This window comes from Lipotes vexillifer, unplaced genomic scaffold (assembly GCF_000442215.2).
Source record: "Lipotes vexillifer unplaced genomic scaffold, Lipotes_vexillifer_v1.1 scaffold47, whole genome shotgun sequence".
In the NCBI taxonomy this organism is placed as follows: domain Eukaryota; kingdom Metazoa; phylum Chordata; class Mammalia; order Artiodactyla; family Lipotidae; genus Lipotes; species Lipotes vexillifer.
In genome coordinates, this window is record NW_006791298.1 from 2,109,174 (window position 1) to 2,131,622 (window position 22,449).

At 35.5% G+C, this 22,449-nt stretch overlaps 1 protein-coding gene across 7 annotated transcripts in view; it reads right to left on the reverse strand.

Annotated features, from left to right (window-relative positions):
• Positions 1 to 22,449, reverse strand: part of DOCK7 (dedicator of cytokinesis 7) — a 220,162-nt gene that overhangs the window by 21,632 nt on the left and 176,081 nt on the right. For 2 of the 7 annotated variants that reach the window (XM_007464291.1, XM_007464287.1), the window contains 11 exons: positions 22,316 to 22,445; positions 18,272 to 18,368; positions 15,661 to 15,757; positions 15,188 to 15,322; positions 13,574 to 13,726; positions 8,064 to 8,222; positions 7,335 to 7,435; positions 6,230 to 6,422; positions 4,707 to 4,850; positions 2,275 to 2,406; positions 693 to 707 (listed from right to left, as the gene is read on the reverse strand). In XM_007464291.1, the coding sequence (XP_007464353.1) occupies positions 693 to 707; positions 2,275 to 2,406; positions 4,707 to 4,850; positions 6,230 to 6,422; positions 7,335 to 7,435; positions 8,064 to 8,222; positions 13,574 to 13,726; positions 15,188 to 15,322; positions 15,661 to 15,757; positions 18,272 to 18,368; positions 22,316 to 22,445 (1,356 nt within the window). Of the gene's footprint in view, positions 1 to 692; positions 708 to 2,274; positions 2,407 to 4,706; positions 4,851 to 6,229; positions 6,423 to 7,334; positions 7,436 to 8,063; positions 8,223 to 13,573; positions 13,727 to 15,187; positions 15,323 to 15,660; positions 15,758 to 18,271; positions 18,369 to 22,288; positions 22,446 to 22,449 lie in introns of all 7 variants that reach the window. The other 5 variants (XM_007464289.1, XM_007464286.1, XM_007464292.1 and 2 more) reach the window with 3 other exon arrangements.

The following is a 22,449-nucleotide window of genomic DNA, read 5'->3' on the forward strand; positions in this document are numbered from 1 at the left end:
TGTCTCAATCTCTTTATCCCTCCCTCCAACAAAATTCAAATGACAAAAGTGAATTTCTTTCCTCAGTAGTGCTTATACTCAAGGTGAAGTGACTCAAGATCAAATTAACACATTCTTTCATCAATTCTAAGATGCACATTTCTGGCCCATATTTTAGTATCTCTGTAGTTGGCATTCATCTTTCAACTGATAGGATGCTGTAGTTTAATACACAGGCTATTTTTGTTCTTCGTTTCTTAAAGGCATGGAAAATAAGGGGATGTCTTACAATTGATGGCATCTTAGATCAGATGAAATATTTTTTATTTACACCTCTGAGCAATAACATATAAATCGACCTCTGTAAAATGAGGTGAAACAATATGGTTAAAAAAAGAAATTTGTGTGTAAATGTTGATGAAAGAAAATGCTTCAAAGGATAAAAACAAACTAAGTGATGACAAAGTGGCTCATTTACCAAAGAATCTCATTAGTGTAACAGATGGATTTCCATGCACTGCCTACAACCTCTTAATAATAAATTTCTTAACATAACTTACAGTATTTTAACAAAATTTCTTTGGTTAATGAATTCAGTTGACAGCAGACAGCAACAGAACGCCCACAGCTAGCACATGTGGGCAAAGCATTGGCATAAGAAATCTGATCAAATCAATCTATTAGTGTCTTTAACTAACTAAAACATTACCTACCTCCCAGCCAGTACTCTGTATAATAAAAAGTAAAAAAAGGGCAAAGTCATAAAAAAAAAAAAAAAAAAAAACTGTTTAAAAAGAACAAAAAAAAAGCCAAAGCTAGTTCAGTAGTGTAAGGCACCATATACCATAAATTCTTCTTTGTATAGAAAACACCAGGGTACTTTAAACACCATATTCCTTCACTTAAGACCTGTGATAATATTGTAAATTCCTTGTTCAAAACCTAGAAGCTAAAATTTCACCTTTTAAAACTTTAATAAGTGAAAAGTACAAATTTGGGGGAAAGAAAGCCAACTACTTGTTTCATTTGTGTCTAAATCAGATCACTAACTGATGTGAGCTGCACTTCACTGAAGTGCCGCAGGTAAACTGGAATAGACGTTGAAATTTCACTCAGATGTCTTTGATACAAATGGATGAAAGTTTCTTGGAAGCTACTAGCTCTAGATGTTCCAGACCTGATGTGTAATTTGCAATTTATAGCTCTGGGAGCTGGGATGAAATTTCCTTAACAGTATATGTACAACTGATTATAAAAAGACCCAACTGTTGTGATCAAGAATCCTAATGATCTTTTGCAACTTCAACATTTTAGTAAACAATAGTAAAATTCTGGCTTAACAGTATAGTGGCCCTATTTAAGACTTAAAAATTTTCAGATTATATCAATTCATCCAGAACAGCTTAGTCCACGGCAAGAAAGAGGAGGGTCAAGTTGATAGACAATAAAGTAGGACTAATACCGAATGAAAAAGTGGAAAACCAGTACTCCACCTCCTTCTTTGATGATGGCAGTAGCAGACAACAGCATAGGTAGCACAGGGAAGGGAAGAGAAAAGTGGAGAAAGAGGAGCCTCGACAGGATACTTCAGAGTATTTCAATGGAGCCAGTGACTCAGCTTCAGGGAAATCAACTGCTGGTAGTCTACCTCATTTCTAAACCAAGTTTGTTTTAATTTTAATTTTAGTGATAATATGTGGATTCCATGAACTATAAACAAGTACTGAAGTCATACTATTATAACTGAATAAACATGACAACCATTTATTCATTATTTTCACTAAACATTATTTTCATATTAGAAATATGTCAAAGGATGATTGAATAAAAATATATGGGAAAAACAGTTAAAAGTTCAGTTGAAATCATTAAAAATGTTAGGAGTTTATTAAACTTTCACATCATTTAATAAAAAGTTAAACATAACAGCTTTTTTGGCAGCAAATGAATAGAAATCAACTTAAAAATCAGATTCATAACTATAACCCACACTGTGAAACAGAAAATAACTCACAATTTAAAAAAATTTAGCAACTATTAATAATTCAAAAAAAGTGAAGGAAAAAAAGAGAAGCTATGTGGAAAGGTTATGATGATCATAATCTACTTTAGGTAAATTCAGTTTTGTTAATGAGTCTTGCTTTTGGCCATGAACCATCATTTTGACACTGTTCATTTGTAACCTCATTAAAATGGTCATTTCATGAGATCTAGTTTGACATTAGTACAAAGCAACACTAATGCTTGTAGACAGTTTTCTCCATTTATACTGAAGCTAGAAAGTACAATCATTACCTGATGAACAATTTTGCTGAATGCTTCTTGAAGTTTACCATGAATCGTGGATAGTTTCTTTGCATCCCGATTAGCTTCATGAATAGGAATAAGTACTTTGTAAACCTCGTTAACTGCTTCATACATGCCAGCCTATAAGAATAATAAGATATTGCTTTCTCTTACATCAATAAGAAAGTGAATTACAATTTATGAACTCACAATATTTCTACTAAGACAATACTACTGTTTTCCAATAGGACATAAAAACAAACACTACTAATTTTTAATTTGATTAAGGCCTAATAAAATAATTTTGCACAATTTAATATTATCTCTTCTAGATAGATGAATGGATATGTATGCATGTGTGTTTGTGTCTGTGCATTTAAAATGCACACACATAATATATGCATATTTATATTTCTATATAATTTGAATTGGACATTTTGCTTTTATCTACCCAGTAATTACTTAACTAAAATAAATGTGTGTATCCTCATATACGCACATAAACTTTTGCAGAAACTAATTCTGAGCAGAGGAATAAAAGAAACCCGATTATTACACTGGTCACAGATATGCAAATATCAGATAACCTGTGGCCTCCTAGGACACTAAAATTATTAACTTTTCCAAAATATTAAATTGGGACAGGAAATCTTATTGGAACTCTCCTATGGAAAAATCTCTGATTTTTAACAAAACATAAGGTTCTGAACCACCAGATTTTATTCAAGTCAGGGATAGTTGGTCAGTAGGTGGCTAAGGGTTGCTCTGGTTATAATCAGAGTAAGGGAAAAAATGTGCTTACACTGCTACCCACTCTCTTGCCTTTAGTAATAGATTGATGGCTGTAGTGAAGGAAAGGAGAGGTATTTTCCAAGAACCACTGAGTTCCCACTGCCTCACACATCAGCAAACATTATTTTCCCAAGGAAAACATATGGTTCTCATATTTTCTATAGTCAGTTCACAGGAGTATATTTAAGCGACATGTAGTAAAGTATATTTAGTGTAACTAAAATGCCCAGTAATTATTTTACTTAATATTAAATAGATTAATTGAAAAAGAATGAAATTCACAATTATATGCTCTTGCAAAATATAGGCTTCTGTAATACAGGCCACTGTACCCCAATCTAAATTCACTGCTGTGAATTATTAAAATTAAACACATATACACAGAGAATGTATATTTATTAAAATATTCCATTCATACCAAAACTTTTTTTCCCTCCTAGTTCAGATCACTTAAATTGAAACTCAAGGAACAGAGATCCGTTGTAGGAATCGGGACAATCAAGGTCCTCAAAAACAAGAAATTTTAAAGTGGACCAATGCCTAACGTTCTTTGAGTCTCAGAATCATTATTAAATGAATTGCTTCTAAGTGCCAATAATGATGAGAGGATGATAATAGCAAACACATTAAAACTTACTTGGAGCCAGGCACTGTGATAAGCACTTTACATAGGTTAACTCATTTAACCCTGATAACATTCCTTGAAGTAGGTACTATTATTAGATGCATTTAATGGTTAAGAAAAGTGAGGCACTGGTAGGTTGAGTAACTTGTGCCTGAAGTGATTTAACTACTAAGGTAGCAGAGCCAGGATCTGAATTCTAAATCTATACCCATAACCAATATATTCCTGGGGAGGGTTAAGGCCAGGAAAAGCAATAACCAATTCCTAATAATAGTACAATGGGGAAGGTGGGAAACACTGTATATTACATCAAGCTTCCCTTTTACCTTAACATGAACCTCACTGTCTCCCAAACCCTGGTGCTGGGATACTAAACACTCAGCAGAAAACTCACAGAAAGCAGGTGACCGTATCACCATGGTTCAAGAAAGTAAGCAGGGATTTGGCTGGCTGTTTTTTCCTTCTCCAACAAACATCCCATCTCAGATCCACATGACTGCTTTAATTCTTCACATACAGATGGGGAGGGACAAGGATTAGAGTTATAGCATGGTAGGATAGATCAGACAAGGGATCTAGGATGTAGTTCATAAAGCTCCTGATATCACTTCAATATCTACCTAATAGAACTCACTATGCAACCAATGGGATGAGTGGCCATAATTTTCCTGAGTACCACAGGCTTTCTGTTTTGCTGGGTTTTTTTAAATTTTAAAGTTTTAATAAATGTTTGGTGGTAAAGTTTTGTAAAGCAAAAAAAAAAAAAAAAAATCTCTTATAGACTAAGTGTTGGTTCACAAACAAGCAGATGAAAAACACTGGAGGAAGTGACAGACTATTAAAATAAAAAGGAATAAGCAATGATGCATCTAGAAAGAAAATATGTTACTAGATGGTTCTTAAGGTACTTAGAGAAAACTATCATAAAGGAAAAGCAGGGTCGTAGGCAGAAAGCATAAATATACATGTCACTAATAATTAAGAAGTATGTAATTGTGGGAAGAAATGAATAAGAGTCATCTACCATAGAGAAAGAAGCAGCTGCTTGTTCCAGTAATCCCACAAGTCCTGACTCAGTAAAGTACTTTCCAGAGCAGATACCTTCTTCATCTGGAGATACCACATCATCTGAGACTGCAGATTCTTCTAAAACATTAGATGAAATATTCTAGGAGGAAAAAAATGTTTAAGGCTTGTGAAATGGAATTAATTTCTTAACATGAAAGATGTATATGAAGAAGTAATTGATGATGAAATATAGCTACCAGCTTAAGTTTAAAAAAAAGGGTAGTCAATGCAAAGATAAAAGACAAATCTCCAAAAACTTTTTGTACTGTGAAGATGACAATAAAGTGGAACACCACTGTAGGATAACTTTTCCATTAATAGAAAGTTGCAAGAAAGAAAATTAAGAAAACTCATGGGCTAAGGAAAATCATAATATCACATAGAACACCTACGGAGACTTAAACAATCTTTATTTTTAATTTAATTGATCTTGCTAAAACTCTCTTTCAGGGAAAATAAGGTACAAAAATGGTCCCTTGGCTTGCCTAACATATATCAAGTTAATGAGAAAACTCAGGTATATTAAAAGCCCTCTTACCCAATGAGATTGGGATCAGCCATTATTTCTAAAAAAGAAATGATACCTACATACCTTAAATATTTGATTTGAACCTAAATATCACAGTAGATATACGCTCATTTGTCAATTTCCTGAAGTAGATCTAAGGCCTTTTCTTCGTGTATGGGTCTCGAGATCAGAGTTCCATGTAATCTCTCTTGACTAAATACCCACAATGCAACGTTTATTTAAGATTTCCAGTTTTGGTTTCTTTAGAGTAAAAACTTGAACTTAAGAGATTATCAAATTATCCTAGACTTCTCAGAGCTTTTCCCCCATTCTTTCTTTATTTGTCTGATCTCTTTGCAAAACATTCAACTTGGTTTTCAGAGAAACAATAACTTACTTTCTTATTGCATTTAGATTTATCAGAGAACATAATAGTTAATTAAATTTTGTAACTTCCCAAACCTGGCCTTAACAGGTTTTAAGAAAAGCAAAGCATAACTAACTCCTGGTAAGCAAAGAATTCAACTAGTGGGTAAGGGGGATGTAACCGTACTAGAGCATAAGCTATCATCTCTGAGTCATATATTAGCATATTTATACAGGGAATGGAGAATGTTGGTTTACCTGGTATTTTAATTAAAAGCCAATTAAGAGTTTCCACTGAATTCTGATTCTCAATATTTTGAAGGTATTTCATAGATGCTACAAAGTCCACAGCAGTATAGGCAAAGAGAATAAATATACACCGCACTGATAATGCAGAGGTAAGAAAATGTGGAAAAGAATTAACGAGAAATACACTTTAAAAATGTATTAATGAAAGTGATAGTGAAATGTTAATTCATCTACTGAAGTATCACCTTCAGTCTTTATGCTTTCCTTACAAGCTGAATGAATCTAAACACCAGTGAGAAAAGTTAAATCCAAAAAAGGACATACCTTGATTTAATGTAAACCTGGCAGATTCCTACCTGAAATGTTACACATCCCACAGGAAGATATTTTCGGTCCTCCAGCATGCTCAGATATTCAGCAACAAGTGCTGCTGAGTGAACGAGGCACTGGGCAGCTTCAGCATGATTGCTGCGTTCCGAGTGTTTGCCAGCCATGTTCTGCAACCAGGTCAGCCGCAGGTCTGGAGAGGTCTGGTACCCCTTGGCAATTCTAGTTAGAACAGAAATTCTTCTCAATTAGCATTTGCTTCCCAGGCTGGAAGGGAGTTCAAATTGCTTGTTCAGTGTTTAGGTTTCTGTTATTGAACACAACCTATTAAGACAAGTTTTTGGGTGGTATGAAAATGTCTTTGAGTATGCTTAGAGAAACAACTGTGAGCCAATGGAATGGTAATATCAGGTTTTTGCAGTGGGGGGCTAAAAAAAGGACATTTTATATGAAAATCTGGACACTAAGGAAACAATCAGTAAGGGAAAAACTGTGGGAATTTACATGTTTATTATGGGAATATAAACAAGTTTTGTATTCAAGGAAAAAATTTATAGAAGATTGTTTCACTGTATCATCTTTAATTTAAAGAAAATATTTGTTTTTGTTTTATTTGTGCCTTTAAGGAACTCCAAAACTGTAAAAAGAGAAGGTCATATGGCAAAGAAAAAGTCAAGTTTTACTTACATCTTTTAAGATACAACAGGAATTACAAAATTCTCAAAATACCGTATAAATATTATCCTATAGGCAAAACCATATTTAAAATCAGTAAAATTAATATTGTAGTAAAATGTTAATACACTGTATTTTCTTCCTAAAGAACTGATTTTTACATTTAAAATATGAATCTTGGGCCTTCCTAGGAAATCTAGGGCCCAGGATGCCAAGGTGTTAAATGTGTCATTATTTTAAATAATCCTCTTGTTTTTGATAATCAATAAATATACCAAACAATTATTCATAGTTCTTAAAAGAAGTGACACAGGGGATCTGATAAAGCACATTTTGACTTTTCAATTACCGTTAGAAAATGACAAATAAGTTTTTTATTTTTTTAATCTCATGTTTTCTGTGTATCGTACTAATTTAAGCCCCATTATACAAGGTATAAGTGAACCAAACAAATGTTACCTGTACATTAGATCAATCAACATTTCAGGATCCTCCTGGTGTTCCTTCATTTTAACAGTATCAGAAAGGATCATATGGAGATTGAAAACCAAATCTTGGACCTGTAGCAGAGAATTGTATGAAAAACATCCATTCATTCACAATCATTAAATTAATTTGGAAGATATTTCAGATAAGCATCTAAAGATTTCAAAACAATATGATTTTGATATAGTTCTAAAGAGTCTGGGGTAAGATGCCTAAAGGGTAGTAAACTTTATACAAATTGCTCAGCAGACTGTTTTTTCAGTTCTCTTACCCAGAAACAAGTAGAAATGTAAGTAGACATAAAATACATATAGGGATATAGGGAATACAGGAAAAGAACACAAAAAGAAATCTTCTCCTATGTTTCAGATTTTCCCAAAAGGTAGTTTGTAGAAACTTTAGTTTTTGAAGCAAATTAATCAGTGGGAATAGTTTCATCATAAAGCTTTTTTTTGTCCATACTGCCTAAGTCTAATATTATTTTGGTACAAATTCACAGAATTAAACACCAAAGATATTAACCATTCTGAGAAGGGAGGGTGGCTTATTAAAACAAAGAGATTCAGCCCTATCTATGACACACATGGATGAAAGAAAAATATAGGTTCCTCCAGTTAAAACCAAAGTTTGATCTAACAATTTGGAAAATGCCTATTTAGAATTCCTATTTCAGTTAATGCTCTAAAAAGTAGCATTTCTGACCTGATCAGGAAATGTTGTCTCCCTCAATTCCAAGTCTTCTTCAGCATATGTCAGTATAGTCTTTAGAGAACGTCTTAAGAATTCTTCATTAAAATTCTGAGATGTGCCCACCAAGGAAGACAGTGACATGGTTACCTGCATTTTAACCCTGGCAAAGTTCTGTAACAGAGAAATTGCCAGGTAAACATTTAATACAGGAAAGCTTAAAGTGAAAAAGTATATATTTTTTTACTTCCTAAAAGGAAAAGGTTAGTAAAAAAAATACCATTCTATGCAAAATATTTTTGAGAAAGTAATGAAATGTTTAAATTGAAATCTTATTTATTTATTTATTTTTGCGGTACATGGGCCTCTCACTGTTGTGGCCTCTCCCGTTGCGGAGCACAGGCTCTGGACGCACAGGCTCAGTGGCCATGGCTCACAGGCCTAGGTGCTCCGTGGCATGCGGGATCTTCCCGGACCGGGGCACAAACCCGTGTCCCCTGCATCGGCAGGCGGACTCTCAACCACTGCGCCACCAGGGAAGCCCTGAAATCTTATTTTTAAAAGGACATAAAACTTAGAATCTTGCTGTAATAATAGCTTACAAAACAGAGTAAAAAATAAAAATTGTGTGTTAGACTTGAATTAGAAGTTGTGCCTAGACTTTACATTGATCTACTATGAGGTATATGTTATTAATAATAATACCATTTTTACAGATGGGTTAAAGAACTTGACCAGCATCCAAAATTCTTAAGTGTTAGATGCGGTCTTTGCATTCTAGCCCCTTTCATTAGGTCCACTGCTATGAAAAAATAACTTAACTCACATCCTGTATAAAGAAACTTAAAGGTAGAATCTTTGGAGTGATGCCTATAAGAGCTTACACTCTTCCTTTTTTAGCAAAAATTCATTTCTGTTGCACCATTCCCCACTGTGAAACTACTCTTAAGAGGTTATCAGTGACAACCTAGTAATCGCCAAATCCAAGATACTTTTTTGTCAATATTCTACTTGACATCTCTGTATATTTAAATGTATTGATTATTTTTGCCTTGAAATTGCCTGCCTTATCTTCAGTGGTACCACTTTATCCTGATTTTTCTATTCTTTATCCACTCTTTTTCTGTCTCCTTTATTCCTCAGTTGCCCTTCTTAAATATCAGTGTTCCCAAAGACTCTGTCAAGAAACCTTTTCACTTCTCATACTCTAAATAGCCTCATCCACTTCTCTGCCTTGGACCAGTACAGATACATGTCTATGTCTTCAGTTCATATTTCTCTCTTGAGTTCCAAGCTGTTATATTTTACTAGATGGTTCCTTATGAATGTCGCATGGGTACCTCAGTTTTAACACTTCTAAAATACCTTCTTGGGACTTCCCTCCTGGCACAGTGGTTAAGAATTCACCTGCCAATGCAGGGGACACGGGTTCGATCCCTGATACGGGAAGATCCCACGGGCGGCGGAGCAACTAAGCCTGTGCGCCACAACTACTGAGCCCACGTGCTGCAACTGCTGAGCCTGCGTGCTGCAACTACTGTAGCCTGTGCACCTAGAGCCCATGCTGTGCAACAAGAGAAGCCACCGCAGTGAGAAGCCCATGCATTGCAATGAAGAGTAGCCCCTGCTCGCCACAACTAGCGAAAGCCCGTGTGCATCAACGAAGACCCAACACAGCCAAAAAAACAAACAAAAAACAAACAAAAAACACCTTCTTTTCCTACTGATTAAATAAATGGTGCTACTATTCTTGTAATCAGTCACTCAGGCCAAAAATCTAGGAGTCATTCCACTGTCATTCTCCCCTCTCATTATTCATACCATAAATCCAATCCACACTATCCTCTAATCTGTTCCAATCTGTTCTTTCTCCATTCCCAATGCCATTTCTTTAGTTTATGCCCTTACCATTACTGTAATCAATCTTTCGGCCTTTTTCTCACCCCTTTTTCTCTCTCCCTGATGCTATAAGTAGCATCAGGGAAATTTTTGTAAAATGTAAATCTGAACATGTCAGTCTTCTTCTTAAAATACTCCAATGGCTGTTCAAAGCTTTGAGGATAAAATTCGAATATCTGACCAAGTAAATATGTCAAACTATATGGTGGGAACTGAGAGTATAGTGAGAAACAGTGTCTGCCCTATGACAGCTTAGTACAGACATTTCAATTAAAATTTTATCTCTTATTACTCTCCCTTTGAGCCATAACAATTAAGAAGTGCTAATAAAAGTTTCCTTCTCTGCCTGTTTTCTACTCTCATCTCAATGCCTTTCTAATTATGTGCCATTTTCTTTACCTACAAAGTTCTACCCACCTACTTACCCATCCGATTGGGCAATTCTTCATCCTTAGTTCAAGCATCTCCTCTTTCTGAAAACCCATCTTTGAGAGCATAAGTTCTTCTTCTTTTTTCCGTCATTTTTTTTTTTGAGAGCATAAGCTCTTTTTCTCTGTGCTTACACAGTCCCCTGTGCTTACCTCTCATTATATTAATAGCAAACACTTATTGAGCATTTGCTCAGAGCCAGTTACTGACATAAGTGTTTTACTTAATTTATATAATCCTCACAAAACCATGTGAAGTAAGTACTTACTATTACAATTATTAGCTGAACATTACCTGTTCATCTCCTACCCTAGTAGATGTTAAGCTATTTGAAAATAAGGACTGTCCTTTTATCTATGTTTGCCCAATGCCTACCACAGTACCTAGAACACAATTTAATACTTAGTTCTACCAGTACTTCTTGATTCTATAAACTATATAAAATCACCGCCAGTTAAAAAACTACCTATTCCTTTTTAGAGGCACTACCTCACACTAAGATGATAAATCACCTATTTTCATCCTATTATATAAAGCTTTCCTAAAATAACAGAAGACTGAATCAAGAAAACTCCAAATGTAGTCAAATTTTAGGGACTTTATTTCAAAAACTAAACAAGATCCATAAAGTAACTAGATTCTTCTGTTCTGAATTAGGAAAGAGGACTTGGCTTCCAGTGAAAATAGGATAGTGTGAGACAGCAAGTTCTTACTTCTCCTGGATTTCATATAAAAATAAAAGATGGGGGGCTTCCCTGGTGGCGCAGTGGTTGAGAGTCCGCCTGCCGATGCAGGGGACACGGGTTCGTGCTCCGGTCCGGGAAGATCCCACATGCCGCGGAGCGCCTGGGCCCGTGAGCCATGGCCGCTGGGCCTGCACGTCCAGAGCCTGTGCTCCGCAACGGGAGAGGCCACAACAGTGAGAGGCCCGCGTACCGCAAAATAAATAAATAAAAGATGAACAGAAAAAAATCCATAAACTCTATTTCAGCAAAATGAGGAGACATACATAATCCATATATTAGAAAAATGCATAAGGGTTGCCAAGACAAGCTAAATAGGAAGCAGATTCAATGGAGGGCAAGGAGGGGATAGTAAAAAGTGAGGAATCCTAGGGTGCAGATTTAAGAAATAATGGGAAAAATACTTCTTTTAAATAAGAAACTCACTTTGAAGTGATTAAAAACTATCTGTCTTGGAAACAAAATGACCTAAAAATCTGGAGGGACTGGTTAGAAATAGATTGACCAGAAACTTTAGGAAGTTAGGTAAGATGTGTATACAACAGCAAAATCCCATGACAGACACATTCCTGAAGGAATGTCCTATAAATACCTGGGCCAATATAAACTATCTCATTCTATGTAGAGTAACAAAGAGATAAGGAAGATCAGTGAAACACCAGGTAAGAAACACTTAATAGGAAAATATGGTCATGAAACAGATGAAAATTCTAATAAAATATTTTACCTTAAATTATAAAAAAATTATGAAGCCATTCACTTTAGAAAGGAAAAAAAAAGGCAGAAATAAAAGAACTCAAGGAAAGCCACTGTGATAGCTAAGACTTTCTTTCACCCCCCGCAAGAACCGACATTCACTAGCTTGGTGGCAATACTTCCTCCACTGAGAATGCATGATTAAAGAAATAGAGGGCTGAAGATATTACGTAATTATAAAGGTAATCATCAGAACAATACAAACTTTAACTATAATAAAGACTACACCAAAAAAATAAGGTGAACAGACCATAAGTGCAAGATGAAAACAACCAACAAATTTTTTTAAGGAGAGAGGTGGGGAAGCATAACAAAATAATACAACACAACTCTAGGACGTATCTGATAGAATAACAAGTATGAAAAGGTTTAATTCAACTTAGAGACTGGATTACAAGGCAAAACCCAACTCTATGTTGTATACGAGAGGCATGTTTAAAATAAAGTGATTCAAAAAAGTGAAAACGAAAGGATAGGCAAAGGTAACCGAAGACATCTTCAAATTAGAAAGAACGCAGAGGTATCTTAATACCATACAAGGCAGAATTCAGGCCAAAAATATAAAAATTTTAAATGAAACCAATTCATGGTCTTTTTCAATTCTAAAGGGAATAACTCATAGTAAGATATAATAGCTATGAATAGTACTTATAAATATACCAAATAGTTATGAATATCAATTTACCAAAAAAGACCTAAAGGAGAAAGAGACAGTGTATAGGCTTTAAATCATCTCCTTCAGTCCACCAAATGGACCAAAAATAAAGAAAAACAGAATAATGTAATTAAAAGGTATATCTGTTTAACTCAAAATTCTGAAAATAAAGTGTACCCCTTCTTTTTAAATGCTTGCATAACATTCATAAAAACATTATATGATTGGACACACAAACACACACATCCATACTACCAAAAAGGAGACATAGTATATTAATTGTATGATCACTTTGCAATAAAACTAAAAATTATCAGGAATTCCCTGGTGGTCCAGTGGTTAGGACTCCACACTTTCACTGCTGAGGGCCCGGGTTCAATCCCTCGTTGGGGAACTAAGATCCTGCAAGCTGCAGCATGGCCAGAAAAAAAGAAACAACTAAAAATTATCATCAAAACTTTAAAACTTTGGGTTAAAAAGAAAATATAAACTGAAATTACAAATATCTACAAACCAAGAATACTGAGAATACTACATATCAGAACCAATGAGACACCAAAAACAGTGCACAATGGAATATTCTAGACCTTAAATACTTACATGAGTAAGAATAAATGAACTAAACATTTGACTCATAAAGTTAGGAAAAATACAACACAAATCTATTATCAAATGAAAAAACATAAATGAAAACATGGAATTCTTCAAAGACTGGCATATAATCATAAAATATCAAGCCAAGATATTTAACTTTTAATTTTCCTTATGACTTTCATTTCACTTAATGATAATAATTAAAATTTACAATAGCTCAACATTTATATTCTAAATCTGTACTACTACACATTATTTTTAGTATAGGAAGTAAAACTGAAGATTTGGACTTTTATAATATGTCCACAGAATGAGAAATAGAAAGACAAATATTAGACTCAAAACATACCAAAAAAATTCCATGTTCCCCCCAAACCCATTTAATAGTTATCTACAGAAGTTATATTTCCTAATGAATCAAAGATACAATCCTGAGATGAACCACTTACATTCCCAATCTCAAAGTTCTGTCTCATAAGTAGGTAAAGGGAGGCACTAGCATGTGACCGTATTGTACCGATGCTACTGCTACAGTGCCGGAGAAGCCGGAGGCATAAATCAGCACACTGCTCTGTCTCCTCTTCAAACAAGAGTTCAGGGAACTGTAAAGAAACAACACCAACACTGAATTTATGCAGTAAAAGTTCCAGAGATATGTCAATATAGCCTGATGTGGAGATTTGTTGGTGTAGCCCAGGAATTAAAAGAATGTTAAGGGGGCTTCCCTGGTGGCACAGTGGTTGAGAGTCCACCTGCCGAAACAGGGGACACGGGTTCGTGCCCCGGTCCAGGAAGATCCCACATGCCGCGGAGCGCCTGGGCCCGTGAGCCGTGGCCGCTGAGCCTGTGCATCTGGAGCCTGTGATCCGCAACGGGAGAGGCCACAACAGTGAGAGGCCCACATACCGCAAAAAAAAAAAAAAAAATGTTAAGGGACAATATTTACTAATGGCTAATAACATGGCCCACAGAGCCAGATAGACTGGGTTTGAGTATGGATTACACTAGTAATATGGCCTTGGACATGTTTTCTCATCCTTAAAATGGGCCTAATAATGTTATCTATGTGGGACTGTATGACTACCTTAGATTAGATAATGTGCATTAAACACTTACTACTACAGTAACTAACACATAATAATTCTGTGAAATGTTTTTATTATCACAAAATAGTATATAAGTTATTTTCACTGGCTAAGTTTCATCAACAGCTCTGCATTCCATCTGATAAGATGACTAAGATGAAATAGCTACCTTCAAGTATTAAGAATACATATTTCCAGAGGAAAACAAACATAGGAAATAAATATCTGAAGTAGTTGAACAAACAGCAAAAGCACCTTCCTTTCCATTTACCATAGGATAAGCTAATTTCAACAGACTGAACAACTTATACATTGAATTCTTGATAAATCAAGTCAATAAGGGACAGCCAAAATAAGATGAAGAGAAAACACAAAAAGCCCCATATTTAAAATAAGCTATTGGGTTTCTCTGGTGGTGCAGTGGTTGAGAATCCGCCTGCCAATGCAGGGGATATGGGCTCAAGTCCTGGTCCAGGAACATCCCACATGCTGCGGAGCAACTAAGCCCATGTGCCACAACTACTGAGTCCGCACACCACAACTACTGAGGCTGCGCGCCACAACTACTGAAGCCCACGCGCCTAGAGCCCGTGATCTGCAACAAAAGAAGCCACCGCAATGAGAAGCCCACGCACCGCAATGAAGAGTAGGCCCCCTCGCCATAACTAGAGAAAGCCCGCATGCAACAACGAAGACCCAATGCAGCCAAAAATAAATAAATAAATTTATTTTAAAAAATAAAATAAAATAAGATAAGCTAGTAATTTCAGGCCCTTCTCCACATCAGGACTACTCTTAGAAATTCCGAAAGGTAAGCAGTAGAAAAAAGGCAAAAAAGAATCATGAGTCTTAGGTTATTACTAAAATTTTAACTATAAGTATATTTAAAATATGATCAATGTATGTGTCAAATGATCTTAGACAATGTTAATAAAGAAAGCAAAGTCTGACAGGACAGCAGGTACAAAAATAACCCACCTTTGAAACCAGGGCTCTCTGGGTAGCAAAACAGTGTTGTAGATAAACTGCACTTTGATTACAGGCCATGCTATGTAGTAGCACTTTCAGCACCCCACCAAGGATGCTCTCTTTGGATTCTGTTACAGAAACGGTCTGCAATTTAAAAATAGATAAATAAAATAGAGATGTTAACTGCAATTTGGTTAGAGAGACAGAATATGTATAAGTAACAAATACAAATTTTAATAGGAAAAAGATAATGTAAGATCTAGGAAGACCTCAAAGAAAAGAAGCTGAGACAGATTTGGATAAAAAAAAGAGGTGGAGGAGAATGAATAGGTTTTAAATGAGAAAAGAAGAGGAGCAAGGACATAACTTCTAGGATCTACTGATATTTAAATATAACTATATGGTTCAATAAATACTTTTCCCCCCCAACCCTAACTTATCAAATCTATACTACTTTAAATTCCTCTAATTTGTGTTCTTACCTGGACAACAATCTCTAATGTATCCAAAATGATTAGATTTGCTTCAGTAGCCAGATTTCCATCAATCAGTGCTTCATGTTCAATCTCTGCTCTTGACCTAATACAAAATATTATAAGAAATTATATTTATCTTTTAGAAAAGCCAATAGATCTGCAATTCAAAAAAGACTTAAAGATGCACAGAAATAAAAAACCTTGGAACCCTTTTGTTTTTTCAGGGGAACCATTTTTCAATATTTGCCTGAATGCAAAGTTACAAGAGAATAAGGAAAAAGACAGTATTTTGCATATTTTAAAATGTTTTGTTTTAACTTACATTTTTTCAACCATGCCAATATAGACGTTCTCACCCCATTACAGTGCTACAGTGCCACTAAAGGCATAAATATTTAGTTTTCAGAGATGCAGCAAACACAGGAAAAAACTTTTATTCTGAATGGTACGTAGACACTAGGTGGTGCTATGTGGGCTTGTATTTAGGGCTGCTTTCATGTAAAGCAACATTCAAAATGTTTAGTATTCATACTACTATTTCAAGGATTTTCAAAATATTTATTTAAGATAAAAGATCTTTTTAAAAATAAAGTTTTGTCTAATTTCCCCAAATTTCTGATACAAAAATTTTAATACAGGAAATGATTTAACTGTTCAGTGAGACTCTAGATGGAATCACTCATTAGAAATAAAACAACTTGATGTAATGAAGTGGTTTACTTGAATACTAATATTTACAAAAGTATTATTTAATGAAAATAAAAAACTTAATAACTATATATGATTTATGAGTAAAGACGACATTTGTTTTAGACGACATTTGCAATACATATACAGAAACTATATATTACGTCCAAGTAGACAAAAAACACATAAATCAAAGCAAAAATAAAAGGATATATTAAATGCTAACTTTCCAAAGTTCTTAGATATTAAAGTCTGAATCTTTATTACTGTCACTAAAGAGAACAGTCCATGAATTTACATTTACAAATTAAAGGAGAAAATACAACACAGTTAGAATTAAATTGGACAACAAAATATATAATGTTCAAACTTAAAATTCCAGCAAGACTTTGTGAAGAAACATGACAAAACAAGATGGTTAAAAAAAAAGAATCAGGAAAACACCAAAAAAAAGGGCTCCCTTAAAACACAGTAAGATAAGCAAAGAGAATACATTATACAAATGCAGAAATAAAGTAACATACTAATAGCATAGTATCTTGGTGCTTTTTGATTTCTAAAAAAAAACAACACGTGGAAAAATAATAAAAGAAACGAACACAGACAGAGAGGACAGAAACGCAGAAACTCAAACTTTAAGAATTTTTAACACAGTTATAGTCAGTATCTGCATTCCCTGCCAAATTCATACATTGACAACCTAATGCCCAATGTAATGGTGTTAGGAGGTGCAGTTTTTGGAAGGTGATTGGATAATCAGGGCAGAGCCCTTGAGAATGGGATTAGTGCTTCTATAAAAGATGCCCCAGGGAGTTTGCTTGCCCTTAAACCATAAGGGGACACAACAAGTCTGTAACCCAGAAGAGGGCCTTCACCAGACACCAAATCTGCTGGCGCCATGATCTCAAACTTCCCAGCCTCCAGAACTGTGAGGAATAAATTTCTGTTGTTTAAAAGTGACACAGCATGTGGTATTTTGTCATAGCAGCCTGTAGAGACTAAGGCAGTTTCTGACAATGCCAAACTCATCTATATGGTACTGACCCTGCCGCTTCTCTCTCTGCTGGCTCTCACAGGGACTTGCTTCCTGATTTTACAGTCTGAGAGCTAATATTTCTTGAAGTTCAACTGTGAGAATCCTCTAAAGCTTGGGCTGAAGACGGTTCTCAGATAGGATGGCCAACCATCCAGGTTCACTTTAGGACAGGACTGGGAGGTTCCCTGGGACGTGGGACATTCACTACTAAAATGAGGAGTACTAGGCAAACCCAAATGAGTTGGTCACCATATGCTCAAAGCTGTGGGGGCCAATCAAATTACTTGAGGGCTAACTTGTAATTACAAGTTATCAGGAAAAAATGTTAGCCCCATGACACCTGAAATGCCAAGTGTCAAGCAGAACAACTTTACCTGTGGTTACCTGGGCAGTGAGAAAGGTTTACTTCCAGTTCCCCTTAGGCTGAAGATGCAGTCCTTTAGGATTGTTTTTGGCGGTAGGGTGGTCAGTTACTGTACCTAGTTTGCCTCCATGCTAGAAACAGAAGACTTGTAGTGTTTTGTCTTTCTTTATATTTTAAGCTTTAACAGGGCAAAGATTAGTTTTCTAATTTTTTGTAATCCTTGAAATATTTAGCTCAGTGTGACACCCAAAATATATTTAAAAAATAATTGCCGAATGCATTTTCCAAAGGGGATTGTTGGGGGAAAATAGAGTAACATGTGAATATGTAACCTTTTGTTTTACTATAGCATATGAAAATTTCTTCCCTCAAATCATTTTTAATCTAAAATTTAAAAATAAAATATAACTATTATGTCTTCTAAGATTTGAATGCCTAATATATAAAAAATAACACTAAAAGTAATCATTTTCCTCTGTATTTGAAACTCAACAAACCCATCAGTAAGATAAAACAGAAAGTTATATTACTTGTCAAGCTTCTCAGTGTTTTGACGCCAGTGAGTCATATCCTTCCTCCACCTCAGATTTTCTTGACTCCCAAAGGCACTTCCAGATGGGCTTCTCTCTGTCAAACAAATTTCAAAACCTTTTTTTAATGTTATTTCAGTCAGACCACATACATGTGTATTTGCAAACATATAAGAAATCCTACATAATGTTATCAATTTTTAACACAGCCACCTTATCCTCAGTACAAGTGGAAAAACCAGACAATGCTGCTTTTTATTAAAAATTTTCACAACAGTTGCAGAAGAAATATATTTGCTAAATGTAATATAAAAAAACCAAACATGTTTTTAAATAAGCAAACTTTCTAATACTGACTCCCAAAATCCTAACCATGGTTTATAAGACCATGCATGATATGATCTTATTTCCTCCCACTCTTGTTTACACTACCATTATTGTGTGTGTGTGTGTGTGTGTGTGTGTGTGTGTGCGTGTAGTTTCACTACATATGCTACTGATTTAGGATGTGCGCAATGGTGGTTGTTCCTTTTACCTGATTGTTTTTCCCACAAATTTTCACTGGCCAATTATTCATCACCTCTGCAGAAAGGCCTTCCTCAACTCTCTACCACTTCCTTTCCTCTTAATTTACTTTCTTTCTCTCCATAGCACTTATGACCACAAGAATATAAGCTACTTAAGAACAGAGATTATGTCCATTTTGTTCACCCCTTTATGTCAGGAACTGACAAAGTGTCTGGCACATCCTGAGAACTCAGTAACTTTTTGTTTAATAAATAAACAAATTAAAAAGGATTGAGGGGCTTTCCTGGTGGCACAGTGGTTAAGAATCTGCCTACCAATGCAGGGGACACGGGTTCGAGCCCTGGTCCAGGAAGATCCCACATGCCGTGGAGCAACTAAGTCCGTGAGCCACAACTACTGAGCCTGTGCTCTAGAGCCTGCAAGTCACAACTACTGAAGCCCCTGCACCTAGAGCCCGTACTCTGCAACAAGAGAAGACCCCCAATGAGAAGCCCGCACACCACTATGAAGAGTAGCCCCCGCTCGCTACAACTAGAGAGTAGCCCCTGCTCACCACAACTAGAGAAAGCCCACGCGCAGCAATGAAGACCGAGCGCCCCCCAAAATAAAAAATAAATAGATAGATAGATAGATAATTTTTTAAAAAAAGGATTCAGAAAGTAATTATTTCTTTTGGTCCCCAGAAGGCAGGACAGGAGGAAGATAGGGGCTTTCTCCCAAGCGGTTTCTAGGATGGAAGGCAAAACGAATGGTATGGGCTCCTTAAGGAGCAGCAGCAATAGAACTGATTCATACCAATCCAGCAGAAGTGGAGAGAGCATTGAGAATTGTGGAGAAATATAAACAATAGAATCAAGTCATGACTTCAAGCTTTCAACTAGAAAACTAATACTCCTTTTTGAAAACCATGAGACTTTAAATTGGCTGGGAAAATGGAAAGAAAAATGAAAGTAAAAATTCAGAGTTCAAATAGAAATTTTAAAAATACTGAGAAACAAATATAATTTGACACACAATAGAGGACATGTCTGGATACTCCTTCTGCTTTCTCTCCCTTCCATTCCCTTTCTTTCTCTCTTTACCTCTTTGATTTTGAAACCTCTGTCTTTAAGAAACTTTGTGAAAGAAAGCAAAAAGGTATGTCTATATTAAGACAGTTAACAAAATAAGTAACTGTGAACTATTTTCATTTTTATCATTAACTTTTTTTTCCATGAAATTGTCTCATCTCCTTAGTTAAGAATATCTATCATTAGATGACCTAGCTTATTAAGTATCCAAATATATAAGAATTGCAAAGGTCTAATTTCTCAAAGACAAGAACTTCAATTCTTTTTTTAAAATTGAGATACAATTGACATATAACATTATATTAGTTTCTGGTGTATAACATAATGATGCGATATATGCACATACTACAAAATGATCATCACAACAAGTCTAGTTAACAACCATCACCACACATAGCTTCAAATATTTTTCTCTTATGATAAGAACTTTTGGGCTTCCCTGGTGGTGCAGTGGTTAAGAATCCACCTGCCAATGCAGGGGACACAGATTTGATCCGTGGTCTGGGAAGATCCCACATGCTGCGGAGCAACTAAGCCTGTGCGCCACAACTACTGAGCCTGTGCTCTAGAGCCCACGAGCCGCAGCTACTGAGCCTACATGCCACAACTACTGAAGCCCACGTGCCTAGAGCCCACGCTCCACAACAAGAGAAGCCACCGCAACGAAACGTAGCCCCTGCTTGCTGCAAATGGAGAAAGCCCGCGCACAGTAACGAAGACCCAATGCAGTCAAAGATAAATAAATAAATATTAAAAAAAAAAAGAACCTGTAAGATGTACTCACTTTGCAACTTTCAGGTATACATTTGTTAACTAGAGTCACGGTGCTATAAGTTACATCCCCGGTACTTACGTATTTTATTACAGTGAGTTTGTACCTTTTGATCCCCTACACCCATTTTGTCTATCCCTACCCACCACCTCTAGCAAACACCCGTCTGTTCTCCGTATCTATGAGTTTAGGGGGTGGGGGTGGTTTTTTTTTTTTTTTAGGAGTCCACATATAGAACTTCGTTTCTTACATTTAAACAGTGGTAGCTGTCCAAAGGCCACAAGTTTAAAAATGTAACAAACATATCAGTAACAGCTCCACTCTCCAACAGTAAGCCTCAGAAAGAGCTACTGTATAATATAAAGAACACTAAATTGGCAGTTAAAAGATCTTGGTTCTATCAGTTTATAATCTTAGGCAAGTTATTTACCTCTGTGAGTTTTATTTTATCTTAAAGATGAGGATAATTATTCATTAGGCTTTGGTAATAATTAAATGACCTAGGAAGTTAATTTCCATACTTTATAGAGGGTTGTTGTACATACTAAAAGAGTTAAAGGAAAATCAATAGGTACATCGTAAACTGTATATAACTGAAGTGAACGAACAGTGCTCTATTAATTCCAAAGGCAAAGACTTTGCCTTACTCATTATTAAATTCCAAACACACATAGCATATAAAAGATATTTTTTACTTAAAAAAACAATCACTAAGTTAAGTGGCCTATCAAAAACAATAATTAAAAAATATTCATGTAAATGTACATTCACATTTTAAGTCAACAAATATATATCGAGCTGTTAGCAAATGTCATGTACACAGATGACTAAGCCATGTCCCTGACCTTAAGGAGCTCTCAGCTACAATATTACTTTAGAATTTGCGAAATGTTTACACACACATGGTCACTACAAAGATGATAAGATCAACACTACCTTTTAAAATCTCAAAACAATCACAAGTGAATCAGGAAAGGGAAAGTGGGGAGATTAAGTGACTTGGCCAAAGTTATACGGCTATTGGGTAGCAGACCAGGGATTAGAAACAGGTTTCAAATGCTACTAAATTGTCTTCTCTTGCTGATATTTGAGTTTAATGGGCAATATCTTTGCCTTATATACAGGGTATATTAAATCATTGCAAAACTAGGAAACTTTTAAGAGTAAAAAGTGATGCTACATAGAATGGATGACCAAGAGAACCATAATGTAAACTATAGACTCTGTATGATAATGAGCATCAGTGTAGGTTCATCAGTTGTAACAAGTGTACCACTCTGGTAGGGGAGGTTGATAATGAGGGAGGCCATGCATGTGTGTGGAGACAGAGGATATATGGGAAATATCTGTATCTTCAGCTCAATTTTGCTATGAACCTAAAACTGCTCTTAAAAAATCTATTTTTAAAAATAAGGGATGCTATTAATAATCACACAAGGGCAAGAGAAACAAACTGAGATTATCCAGAGCAAACTGTTAAGTATGCTCACCCTACTTAAATAGGAATTCTAACGTGCAAAGAAATGGCTATTCAAGTTAATTCACAGTTACATTTAAAACACTATTTTAAAAGTGTAGAATTGTCACTGAAGACTTGCAGAAATGATCACTGTAATAGTGTTCAAGGAAACTGAAAAAAATTCTCACCAGAAGGAGAAGATATTGTGTACATACCAAGCTGTCCTCGGCTTCGGCGCACCATTTCTTGCCTAGCACCTATGCTTCCAAGAATAGCTTCCTCAAGCTTTGCTCTCATGTCCTTTGATTTCTTAAAGGTCAAACTATTCATTCTTTCAAACACTTTCTTT